This window comes from Nannobrachium achirus, assembly GCF_963921795.1.
Source record: "Nannobrachium achirus genome assembly, chromosome: 1".
In the NCBI taxonomy this organism is placed as follows: domain Eukaryota; kingdom Metazoa; phylum Chordata; class Actinopteri; order Myctophiformes; family Myctophidae; genus Nannobrachium; species Nannobrachium achirus.
Genome location: NC_137810.1, coordinates 5,953,843 through 5,967,908, shown reverse-complemented (window position 1 = coordinate 5,967,908; position 14,066 = coordinate 5,953,843). Strand labels below are relative to the sequence as shown.

Genomic DNA, 14,066 nt, shown 5'->3' with positions numbered 1-14,066 from the left:
ACTTTGCAAAGCTGCTATAACACATGCACCTACCCATAAGCCATAAGGGTCTATTTGGTTCCTATCATTTAGATGGCACACATCATGTGTTGGTCTACTTGTAATCTTAATGTCAAGGACCCCCAAATGGACACATTAGCCCGTCGACCCCCATTTTAATGTCCAAGGCTCTATCATTGATTCTCAACCATTTACATTTCAAGGACCCCCAGTTTGTCATGCATCAGAATCTGCAGTGTATACGGAACCAAATGGACCCATTCCATGTGTACCCATACCCATAAGGGTCAATTTTTTGGTTCCTATCATTTAGCTGGCGACCCCCTAAAACTCCCTCAAGCACTTAGAGAACCAGTGCTCTAAATGTGTAGTCCCAGTTTTGCAATAAAAAACGGGCGCCCCCGCGATGTATTACCTTTTAGTTCGGCACGTTCTGAACTTCTGAAGGTACAGGGAAAAGTGTTGTGTATATCCAATCCATTGGTGCATTTTTAATATAAATCCAAACTTTGCGTTTCTCCACTGGAATTATATCCATCACGTTGATTTGTTTACAGTCGGTGGTCGCGCTTGTGAGCGTCATTGTCCACGCACCAGTGTGCTGCACCGTAAATAGCAGATCTCCAAGTTTACAACCGATCGAAATGCAACATGTTGTGGGCTTGTAGATCTGTGTTTTCCCCCGCAGGACAGAGAAGGCAGCTTTTTCTTTTAGTTTTTTTCTTCTTCTTTTGGTTGTAGACTACTGCGTTATTCAGAAGCCTACTCACTTTTGAACGAATGATTTGTAAACCCTGAGTAAGTGAGTTCAGAGTCTCTCAGCAGGTTATTTATTTAATGCTTAAAGCAAGTGAAACAATTAATAACTTTAGGACCGAAACATCGACCGATTCAAGCGGTGTGTGCTCATGCAGTGAGAAGGAGGAGGAGGAGGAGAGCGTTAGAATGAGCCTTGACGCTATGTTACCAATGAGCCCCTACGAGGCAAGAACGGCTGCGCTGCCTGCGCACCCTCTCGTCTGCATGTAATAAACATAAAATACGGTTCGTTACTCAACAAAACAAAGACGGTTTAAGGGTGATTGAAGCCTAATTTACTTAGTGGGAACACTCAGAAACCCCCACCTCACGTCTAAAATACACTTTAATACACTTTTTTACCAGAGAATAAACTTTTTCACCAGAGGTTTTAGTTACTCCACACCGCCCTCTACAGATCTTGTCAATAGAAATGTCCATTGACCACATTTTGCCTTCCGGTGAAATATTATGTTATCTGGATAAAAAAGTGTATTTTAGACGCGATGTTGGGAACTCTGAGTGTTCCCACTAAGTAAAGTAGGCTTTCAACTCCCCAAATCCGTCTTTGTTTTGGTGAGTAGCGAAACTGTATCTTTTATTTTCACTACAGACGAGTGAGCGTGTCGCCTGTAATGCCAGCACAAGGACTCATGATGACATAGCGTTTTCAACACGCTGCCTCGATTTTCCACGTTTTCTTTGTGTGTCCGAGAGCGACTGAGATCACGATGTATACATAAAAAAAATACATCCTTCCAGAATACTGTCTTCAGCAAACCGTTAACATTAGCGAGATGAAGTTAGTTACTGTGTAGACTGTTTACAAGCACATAGCACGCTGTATGGGCGTGCTGAAATACGAGACAATGCATTCCTTAAACCAATCGTGCTCCCGTGAAATCGCTATGCAAATCTAAAGAGCTCCATTTCTCCGCCTCCTAAAACAGCAGTAAAACTCTGCCAAAGAAGGCAACTTTGCTACACTAATCTTGCCATATACCGACCTTAACACTTTGCAGTCCGAAATAGAATGGTGGTTGGTAGATTAGCCGTGAAATTTCTATTATTGTATTGTGATCTGAGACATAATATTATGTTTATAAACATGAGCCCGCCGCGCCTCCATCTTGGACAGCGGCGTTCTTTTTTCTTTTTTTTCCCCCCTCAGGGCAGTAACTCACCATGTTTTTCTCGATCTCCGTTGGGATAGAATGGGGGTTTTGGCCGATCGTCGATGTCCCCGTGCGTTTCGCGTGCGCGATCCTTTCACGTAAATGTCCCCGCAAATAATCCATGTATGACTGAAGAAAAGAACTGAAAAGTTTCGCTAGCATAGCTCCAAGCATGGCTGCTGTAGAAGCACCAAGGTACAGACAGGAACCGAATAGGGTAATGTGCCTTGGAAAAGGAAAGGGCCATGACGTCACCTCTGCTTCATGTCAGACCGTGCGTGAGCTATCGATGCACGAGTGGTGACTAGGGAAGGGTAGACGATCGCCGATTTTCGGATCAAAATCTTTTATAACGGTTTTAAAGACAAAGTCCGAGTAAGTACGGCGTGGCTGAGGGGACCTGGGGGGAAGTGCGATATGGTACGGTTTTAACATTAAGGGGCTCCCCTTGGCTTAGAAGGTGTTAACAAAGATATCTTATGGAACGAAAACCCTCTTCTATATTCAAACTGTTAATTAAATACAAAAACGAAAAACAAAGACAATTTTAAATCAATCTTATTTTCGCATTTTCTGACCTGTAAAATTGCCGACATTTGGACGTTTCCACCAGCCTCGGACACATATCTTTAAAACACATACTTCACCCTGGTTAGTTGGGGCGCCTGATGGAGAGGAAAGGAACTGGTTTGGATGCGTTAAAGTGTTCCTTCCACGTGCTTCGTCCTATTGGGGGAACCTCCCCCCTGTGAGGTGATAAGAAGCGACTTGCTCACTCCTCGTCCCCAGGTGTGGCAGAGGGAGAGCACAGCCCAGGATTACAGCTTAGGCAATTGGCACCGAGTGAAAAATGGGTTACAAAATCGGGAATTTAAGCTTGTTTCCATGTTCCTCAGGCGTGTCTGTCGGGGCCCCTGGGGGTCCCGTCCAGGAAGAGGAAGCAGCTCAGCGACACAGAGCTGGAGAAGAGGAGACAGCAGAGGAAGGAGGCTGCAGCCAAGAGAGCTCGCCTCCTAGAGGACCGGAGGAGGAAACTACAGGAACAGAAACACATCAAGAAGTAAGAGCTGACCCTAACCCTAACCCTAACAGAAACACATCAAGAAGTAAGAGCTGACCCTAACCCTAACCCTAACAGAAACACATCAAGAAGTAAGAGATGACCCTAACCCTAACCCTAACAGAAACACATCAAGAAGTAAGAGCTGACCCTAACCCTAACCCTAACAGAAACACATCAAGAAGTAAGAGCTTGTAGTTTGTAGTTTGTAGTAGTGAACTACAAATTATTACTTTTTTGGATCCCAACACACAAAGCGCCACTCGAGGTTGAGTTAACATGCTGGTTTCTTTACTGCCTCTGCTCTATCTCTATCTATCCCTTGACTCTTTCCTTCTTTCTTCTTTCCCTTCCTTTCTCTTTTTCTCTCTTTTCTTAGCTTTTATGGGTGGGGGGTAGGGGTAGAGAGGAGCTGGGGGTAAACGGGAAGGGGCGTTTAAAAAAAAAGAAGAAAAACCACAAAGCACCAACCTTGACATTTTAAGAGCTTTTGTATTGAAGAATGTAAGAAAATGTACCTACTTATTTGAATTTTGCTTTCTTGCTAGAATGTACTTACCTATTTACTTAATGTAATTTACCATTCAGATGTTGAGGCATGCTGTATGACGTATGCAATTTGTTAACTGTGTGAATAATTTGTGGAATCAAATTTATATATAAAAAAAAAAAAAAAAAAAACAAGAGCTGCTGAACCATAGATATTATAACCTACATGCCTCATTAACCATAGATATTATAACCTACATACCTCATTAACCATAGATATTATAACCTACATACCTCATTAACCATAGATATTAAAACCTACATACCTCATTAACCATAGATATTATAACCTACATACCTCATTAACCATAGATATTAAAACCTACATACCTCATTAACCATAGATATTATAACCTACATGCCTCATTAACCATAGATATTATAACCTACATACCTCATTAACCATAGATATTATAACCTACATACCTCATTAACCATAGATATTAAAACCTACATACCTCATTAACCATAGATATTAAAACCTACATGCCTCATTAACCATAGATATTATAACCTACATGCCTCATTAACCATAGATATTAAAACCTACATACCTCATTAACCATAGATATTAAAACCTACATACCTCATTAACCATAGATATTAAAACCTACATACCTCATTAACCATAGATATTATAACCTACATACCTCATTAACCATAGATATTAAAACCTACATACCTCATTAACCATAGATATTAAAACCTACATACCTCATTAACCATAGATATTAATACCTACATACCTCATTAACCATAGATATTAAAACCTACATACCTCATTAACCATAGATATTAATACCTACATACCTCATTAACCATAGATATTAAAACCTACATACCTCATTAACCATAGATATTAAAACCTACATACCTCATTAACCATAGATATTAATACCTACATACCTCATTAACCATAGATATTATAACCTACATACCTCATTAACCATAGATATTATAACCTACATACCTCATTAACCATAGATATTATAACCTACATACCTCATTAACCATAGATATTAAAACCTACATACCTCATTAACCATAGATATTATAACCTACATACCTCATTAACCATAGATATTAATACCTACATACCTCATTAACCATAGATATTATAACCTACATACCTCATTAACCATAGATATTATAACCTACATACCTCATTAACCATAGATATTATAACCTACATACCTCATTAACCATAGATATTATAACCTACATACCTCATTAACCATAGATATTAATACCTACATACCTCATTAACCATAGATATTATAACCTACATACCTCATTAACCATAGATATTATAACCTACATACCTCATTAACCATAGATATTATAACCTACATACCTCATTAACCATAGATATTATAACCTACATACCTCATTAACCATAGATATTAAAACCTACATACCTCATTAACCATAGATATTAATACCTACATACCTCATTAACCATAGATATTAAAACCTACATACCTCATTAACCATAGATATTAAAACCTACATACCTCATTAACCATAGATATTAATACCTACATACCTCATTAACCATAGATATTAAAACCTACATACCTCATTAACCATAGATATTAATACCTACATACCTCATTAACCATAGATATTAAAACCTACATACCTCATTAACCATAGATATTAAAACCTACATACCTCATTAACCATAGATATTAATACCTACATACCTCATTAACCATAGATATTAATACCTACATACCTCATTAACCATAGATATTAAAACCTACATACCTCATTAACCATAGATATTAATACCTACATACCTCATTAACCATAGATATTAATACCTACATACCTCAGTGAGAGCTACTAGATACCTCATTCTCCACTGCAGTTCATTGGAGCGACCTGTATCTCCTATCGCAGGAGGGCAAGTTTCCACGTGCATCACAGAAACTGAGGTTCGGTTGGCACAGCGTTCAGTGTTGATTTCGTCGACTAAAACTGTGACGGACAATGTTTGTCGACGTCCTTTTTTCACTGATGAAAACGAAATAAGAACTAAATAAAATAAAAGCTATGATGACTAAAACTAAGACTAAACATATTGACAATTTCGTCAACAAATAAAAACTAGACAAAAATGCTAGGGAGGGACTAGTAGAGAAGAGATCCAATAGAACTAAAAGATAAGTAATTTTATGTTTGGTTGCACTCTGAAAATAGCAGATCTACAATCTCTGTGTGTGTGTGTGCGTGCGTGCGTGTGTGTGTCTGTGCGTGCGTATCAGGATGGCGTGGTGGGAGTCGTGTGGCTACAGGTCTCTGTGTTTACACTCTGAAGACAGCGAGGAAGAGGAGGAGGAGGAGGAGGAGGAGAGCAGCGTGTGTTCCTCTGACTCTGATCACACAGCCATCAGCTACGTGTTAGGAGATGTCACTCAACCACAGGCTGCACGGGAAGACACTATCATTGTACACTGTGTTGGTAAGATGTTAGGAGATGTCACCCAACCACAAGCTGCCCGGGAAGACACTATCATTGTACACTGTGTTGGTAAGATGTTAGGAGATGTCACCCAACCACAGGCTGCCCGGGAAGACACTATCATTGTACACTGTGTTGGTAAGATGTTAGGAGATGTCACCCAACCACAGGCTGCCCGGGAAGACACTATCATTGTACACTGTGTTGGTAAGATGTTAGGAGATGTCACCCAACCACAGGCTGCCCGGGAAGACACTATCATTGTACACTGTGTTGGTAAGATGTTAGGAGATGTCACCCAACCACAGGCTGCCCGGGAAGACACTATCATTGTACACTGTGTTGGTAAGATGTTAGGAGATGTCACCCAACCACAGGCTGCCCGGGAAGACACTATCATTGTACACTGTGTTGGTAAGATGTTAGGAGATGTCACCCAACCACAGGCTGCACGGGAAGACACTATCATTGTACACTGTGTTGGTAAGATGTTAGGAGATGTCACCCAACCACAGGCTGCCCGGGAAGACACTATCATTGTACACTGTGTTGGTAAGATGTTAGGAGATGTCACCCAACCACAGGCTGCCCGGGAAGACACTATCATTGTACACTGTGTTGGTAAGATGTTAGGAGATGTCACCCAACCACAGGCTGCACGGGAAGACACTATCATTGTACACTGTGTTGGTAAGATGTTAGGAGATGTCACCCAACCACAGGCTGCACGGGAAGACACTATCATTGTACACTGTGTTGGTAAGATGTTAGGAGATGTCACCCAACCACAGGCTGCACGGGAAGACACTATCATTGTACACTGTGTTGGTAAGATGTTAGGAGATGTCACCCAACCACAGGCTGCACGGGAAGACACTATCATTGTACACTGTGTAGGTAAGATGTTAGGAGATGTCACCCAACCACAGGCTGCACGGGAAGACACTATCATTGTACACTGTGTTGGTAAGAGGTTAGGAGATGTCACCCAACCACAGGCTGCACGGGAAGACACTATCATTGTACACTGTGTTGGTAAGAGGTTAGGAGATGTCACCCAACCACAGGCTGCACGGGAAGACACTATCATTGTACACTGTGTTGGTAAGAGGTTAGGAGATGTCACCCAACCACAGGCTGCACGGGAAGACACTATCATTGTACACTGTGTTGGTAAGATGTTAGGAGATGTCACCCAACCACAGGCTGCACGGGAAGACACTATCATTGTACACTGTGTTGGTAAGATGTTAGGAGATGTCACCCAACCACAAGCTGCCCGGGAAGACACTATCATTGTACACTGTGTTGGTAAGATGTTAGGAGATGTCACCCAACCACAGGCTGCCCGGGAAGACACTATCATTGTACACTGTGTTGGTAAGATGTTAGGAGATGTCACCCAACCACAGGCTGCCCGGGAAGACACTATCATTGTACACTGTGTTGGTAAGATGTTAGGAGATGTCACCCAACCACAGGCTGCCCGGGAAGACACTATCATTGTACACTGTGTTGGTAAGATGTTAGGAGATGTCACCCAACCACAGGCTGCCCGGGAAGACACTATCATTGTACACTGTGTTGGTAAGATGTTAGGAGATGTCACCCAACCACAGGCTGCCCGGGAAGACACTATCATTGTACACTGTGTTGGTAAGATGTTAGGAGATGTCACCCAACCACAGGCTGCCCGGGAAGACACTATCATTGTACACTGTGTTGGTAAGATGTTAGGAGATGTCACCCAACCACAGGCTGCACGGGAAGACACTATCATTGTACACTGTGTTGGTAAGATGTTAGGAGATGTCACCCAACCACAGGCTGCCCGGGAAGACACTATCATTGTACACTGTGTTGGTAAGATGTTAGGAGATGTCACCCAACCACAGGCTGCACGGGAAGACACTATCATTGTACACTGTGTTGGTAAGATGTTAGGAGATGTCACCCAACCACAGGCTGCACGGGAAGACACTATCATTGTACACTGTGTTGGTAAGATGTTAGGAGATGTCACCCAACCACAGGCTGCACGGGAAGACACTATCATTGTACACTGTGTTGGTAAGATGTTAGGAGATGTCACCCAACCACAGGCTGCACGGGAAGACACTATCATTGTACACTGTGTTGGTAAGATGTTAGGAGATGTCACCCAACCACAGGCTGCCCGGGAAGACACTATCATTGTACACTGTGTAGGTAAGATGTTAGGAGATGTCACCCAACCACAGGCTGCACGGGAAGACACTATCATTGTACACTGTGTTGGTAAGATGTTAGGAGATGTCACCCAACCACAGGCTGCACGGGAAGACACTATCATTGTACACTGTGTTGGTAAGATGTTAGGAGATGTCACCCAACCACAGGCTGCCCGGGAAGACACTATCATTGTACACTGTGTAGGTAAGATGTTAGGAGATGTCACCCAACCACAGGCTGCCCGGGAAGACACTATCATTGTACACTGTGTTGGTAAGATGTTAGGAGATGTCACCCAACCACAGGCTGCACGGGAAGACACTATCATTGTACACTGTGTTGGTAAGATGTTAGGAGATGTCACCCAACCACAGGCTGCACGGGAAGACACTATCATTGTACACTGTGTTGGTAAGATGTTAGGAGATGTCACCCAACCACAGGCTGCACGGGAAGACACTATCATTGTACACTGTGTTGGTAAGATGTTAGGAGATGTCACCCAACCACAGGCTGCACGGGAAGACACTATCATTGTACACTGTGTTGGTAAGATGTTAGGAGATGTCACCCAACCACAGGCTGCACGGGAAGACACTATCATTGTACACTGTGTTGGTAAGATGTTAGGAGATGTCACCCAACCACAGGCTGCACGGGAAGACACTATCATTGTACACTGTGTTGGTAAGATGTTAGGAGATGTCACCCAACCACAGGCTGCCCGGGAAGACACTATCATTGTACACTGTGTTGGTAAGATGTTAGGAGATGTCACCCAACCACAGGCTGCACGGGAAGACACTATCATTGTACACTGTGTTGGTAAGATGTTAGGAGATGTCACCCAACCACAGGCTGCACGGGAAGACACTATCATTGTACACTGTGTTGGTAAGATGTTAGGAGATGTCACCCAACCACAGGCTGCCCGGGAAGACACTATCATTGTACACTGTGTTGGTAAGATGTTAGGAGATGTCACCCAACCACAGGCTGCCCGGGAAGACACTATCATTGTACACTGTGTTGGTAAGATGTTAGGAGATGTCACCCAACCACAGGCTGCACGGGAAGACACTATCATTGTACACTGTGTTGGTAAGATGTTAGGAGATGTCACCCAACCACAGGCTGCCCGGGAAGACACTATCATTGTACACTGTGTTGGTAAGATGTTAGGAGATGTCACCCAACCACAGGCTGCCCGGGAAGACACTATCATTGTACACTGTGTTGGTAAGATGTTAGGAGATGTCACCCAACCACAGGCTGCCCGGGAAGACACTATCATTGTACACTGTGTTGGTAAGATGTTAGGAGATGTCACCCAACCACAGGCTGCCCGGGAAGACACTATCATTGTACACTGTGTTGGTAAGATGTTAGGAGATGTCACCCAACCACAGGCTGCCCGGGAAGACACTATCATTGTACACTGTGTTGGTAAGATGTTAGGAGATGTCACCCAACCACAGGCTGCACGGGAAGACACTATCATTGTACACTGTGTTGGTAAGATGTTAGGAGATGTCACCCAACCACAGGCTGCACGGGAAGACACTATCATTGTACACTGTGTTGGTAAGATGTTAGGAGATGTCACCCAACCACAGGCTGCACGGGAAGACACTATCATTGTACACTGTGTTGGTAAGATGTTAGGAGATGTCACCCAACCACAGGCTGCACGGGAAGACACTATCATTGTACACTGTGTTGGTAAGATGTTAGGAGATGTCACCCAACCACAGGCTGCACGGGAAGACACTATCATTGTACACTGTGTTGGTAAGATGTTAGGAGATGTCACCCAACCACAGGCTGCCCGGGAAGACACTATCATTGTACACTGTGTTGGTAAGATGTTAGGAGATGTCACCCAACCACAGGCTGCCCGGGAAGACACTATCATTGTACACTGTGTTGGTAAGATGTTAGGAGATGTCACCCAACCACAGGCTGCACGGGAAGACACTATCATTGTACACTGTGTTGGTAAGATGTTAGGAGATGTCACCCAACCACAGGCTGCCCGGGAAGACACTATCATTGTACACTGTGTTGGTAAGATGTTAGGAGATGTCACCCAACCACAGGCTGCCCGGGAAGACACTATCATTGTACACTGTGTTGGTAAGATGTTAGGAGATGTCACCCAACCACAGGCTGCCCGGGAAGACACTATCATTGTACACTGTGTTGGTAAGATGTTAGGAGATGTCACCCAACCACAGGCTGCACGGGAAGACACTATCATTGTACACTGTGTTGGTAAGATGTTAGGAGATGTCACCCAACCACAAGCTGCCCGGGAAGACACTATCATTGTACACTGTGTTGGTAAGATGTTAGGAGATGTCACCCAACCACAGGCTGCACGGGAAGACACTATCATTGTACACTGTGTTGGTAAGATGTTAGGAGATGTCACCCAACCACAGGCTGCACGGGAAGACACTATCATTGTACACTGTGTTGGTAAGATGTTAGGAGATGTCACCCAACCACAAGCTGCACGGGAAGACACTATCATTGTACACTGTGTTGGTAAGATGTTAGGAGATGTCACCCAACCACAGGCTGCACGGGAAGACACTATCATTGTACACTGTGTTGGTAAGATGTTAGGAGATGTCACCCAACCACAGGCTGCACGGGAAGACACTATCATTGTACACTGTGTTGGTAAGAGGTTAGGAGATGTCACCCAACCACAGGCTGCACGGGAAGACACTATCATTGTACACTGTGTTGGTAAGATGTTAGGAGATGTCACCCAACCACAGGCTGCACGGGAAGACACTATCATTGTACACTGTGTTGGTAAGAGGTTAGGAGATGTCACCCAACCACAGGCTGCACGGGAAGACACTATCATTGTACACTGTGTTGGTAAGAGGTTAGGAGATGTCACCCAACCACAGGCTGCACGGGAAGACACTATCATTGTACACTGTGTTGGTAAGAGGTTAGGAGATGTCACCCAACCACAGGCTGCACGGGAAGACACTATCATTGTACACTGTGTTGGTAAGATGTTAGGAGATGTCACCCAACCACAGGCTGCACGGGAAGACACTATCATTGTACACTGTGTTGGTAAGATGTTAGGAGATGTCACCCAACCACAAGCTGCCCGGGAAGACACTATCATTGTACACTGTGTTGGTAAGATGTTAGGAGATGTCACCCAACCACAGGCTGCACGGGAAGACACTATCATTGTACACTGTGTTGGTAAGATGTTAGGAGATGTCACCCAACCACAAGCTGCCCGGGAAGACACTATCATTGTACACTGTGTTGGTAAGATGTTAGGAGATGTCACCCAACCACAAGCTGCCCGGGAAGACACTATCATTGTACACTGTGTTGGTAAGATGTTAGGAGATGTCACCCAACCACAGGCTGCACGGGAAGACACTATCATTGTACACTGTGTTGGTAAGAGGTTAGGAGATGTCACCCAACCACAGGCTGCACGGGAAGACACTATCATTGTACACTGTGTTGGTAAGATGTTAGGAGATGTCACCCAACCACAAGCTGCACGGGAAGACACTATCATTGTACACTGTGTTGGTAAGATGTTAGGAGATGTCACCCAACCACAAGCTGCCCGGGAAGACACTATCATTGTACACTGTGTTGGTAAGATGTTAGGAGATGTCACCCAACCACAGGCTGCACGGGAAGACACTATCATTGTACACTGTGTTGGTAAGATGTTAGGAGATGTCACCCAACCACAAGCTGCCCGGGAAGACACTATCATTGTACACTGTGTTGGTAAGATGTTAGGAGATGTCACCCAACCACAAGCTGCCCGGGAAGACACTATCATTGTACACTGTGTTGGTAAGATGTTAGGAGATGTCACCCAACCACAGGCTGCACGGGAAGACACTATCATTGTACACTGTGTTGGTAAGAGGTTAGGAGATGTCACCCAACCACAGGCTGCACAGGAAGACACTATCATTGTACACTGTGTTGGTAAGATGTTAGGAGATGTCACCCAACCACAAGCTGCACGGGAAGACACTATCATTGTACACTGTGTTGGTAAGATGTTAGGAGATGTCACCCAACCACAAGCTGCACGGGAAGACACTATCATTGTACACTGTGTTGGTAAGATGTTAGGAGATGTCACCCAACCACAGGCCTCTAAGGAAGACACTATCATTGTACACTGTGTTGGTAAGATGTTAGGAGATGTCACCCAACCACAGGCCTCTAAGGAAGACACTATCATTGTACACTGTGTTGGTAAGATGTTAGGAGATGTCACCCAACCACAGGCCTCTGAGGAAGACACTATCATTGTACACTGTGTTGGTAAGGACCTATGTTAGGAGTAGAGGTTGCGTTAGTTCGGTAATTGCCGGTTTTGTCCAATACTTTATAGACCGGTTGACAATGATACGGCAGTTCATTAATATCGCTGCAATATATTCTCTCTCTCTCTCTCTCTCTCTCTCTCTCTCTCTTTCACACACACACACACACACACACACACACAAACAAACACTTATGCTCTGAGGAGGAAAGTCTGGTCAATTTTAATCCTAGCACAACCTCTGGTTAGGAGATGTTATTCACCCTGTGTTGGTAAGAAGCTTATGTGTTAGGATATGTGACTAAGATCTGACTTCTCACAGTTCATTCAGTGGACACAACCATAATGTTCTCCTAGGCATGGTGTTGTGAAGCAGGTTTGAATACAATGTTATCAATGTTATCCTGAGTGAGTGGAGGAGGATGCTTTGACCTGTGGCTGCAGCCAGACAAGGCCTTGAAAACAACATGGGCACAGGGTTCCCACGGTCATGCAATTCCTGGAAATATTTTGAAATTAGAAAAAGAAAATCCAGTATTGGAAAAGTTTTGGAATTTATCAAGGGTCCTGGAATATATCTATGCATGTCTTTGGTTATTGATTTTGTTAAAGTGATCCCTGACTAATACGACAAATATGTCTTAAAACATTATAATTGTCCTCTATAACTACAATGTAAAATTAAAAACACCTTAAATATTTTATTTCTTCTAGAAATAGCTAATCTTTCACTCAGTAGGGGAAATGCCTGTCGCAAGTTGATGATGTCATAAATGTCATGTGTCATTTTTATGGCATGCATGTGCAAAAAAACAAAACACAAACACATTTGAAATATTGATTTGATGCTCATATTAACCATAGGAAGTATTAAGTTTGTTTTTATTTTCACATGCATGCCATTAATTCCATAGGGATAGATCACACTTGACATTTATGACATCATCAACTTGCGACGGGCATTTCCCCTATTGAGTGAAAGATTAGCTATTTCTAGAAGAAATAAAATAATTGAGGTGTTTTTAATTTTACATTGTAGTTATAGAGGACAATTATAATGTATTAAGGCATATTTGTCGTATTAGTCAGGGATCACTTTAATACCTCTGAAATGACAAATTAAACATGGGCCAAATTGTCAAATATTAGAGGCAGAAATTGTGAAAATAGCCGATCTACATGCTCACAACGCCTCGCAACGTGATATACGAAATTGTTGAGGTTGAGAACCACTGGCATACACTACCTGTCTTTGGGCATTGCGCATAGGAGTAAGCAACCTGTTATTGAGCTGAATTATTGTTATATAGTCCTGGAAATTGGCTTAAATATTCTGGAAAGGTTTTGGAAAAGTTTTGGAAATTAATTGGTAAAAATGTGTGGGAACCCTGTGGGTAGTATACAGTAGTATGTTATGTTGTTTTGTGTGTATCTTGTTTGTGTAAATATTGTGTGTGTGTG

The 14,066-nt window shown here is 43.2% G+C and overlaps 1 protein-coding gene across 1 annotated transcript in view; it reads left to right on the top strand.

Annotated features, from left to right (window-relative positions):
* The window catches only part of chd1l (chromodomain helicase DNA binding protein 1-like), a 71,435-nt gene that overhangs the window by 43,330 nt on the left and 14,039 nt on the right, over positions 1–14,066 (top strand). Inside the window, 2 exon segments of the mRNA XM_080722744.1 lie at positions 2,870–3,033; positions 5,853–6,049. Of these exon segments, the coding sequence (XP_080578870.1) occupies positions 2,870–3,033; positions 5,853–6,049 (361 nt within the window).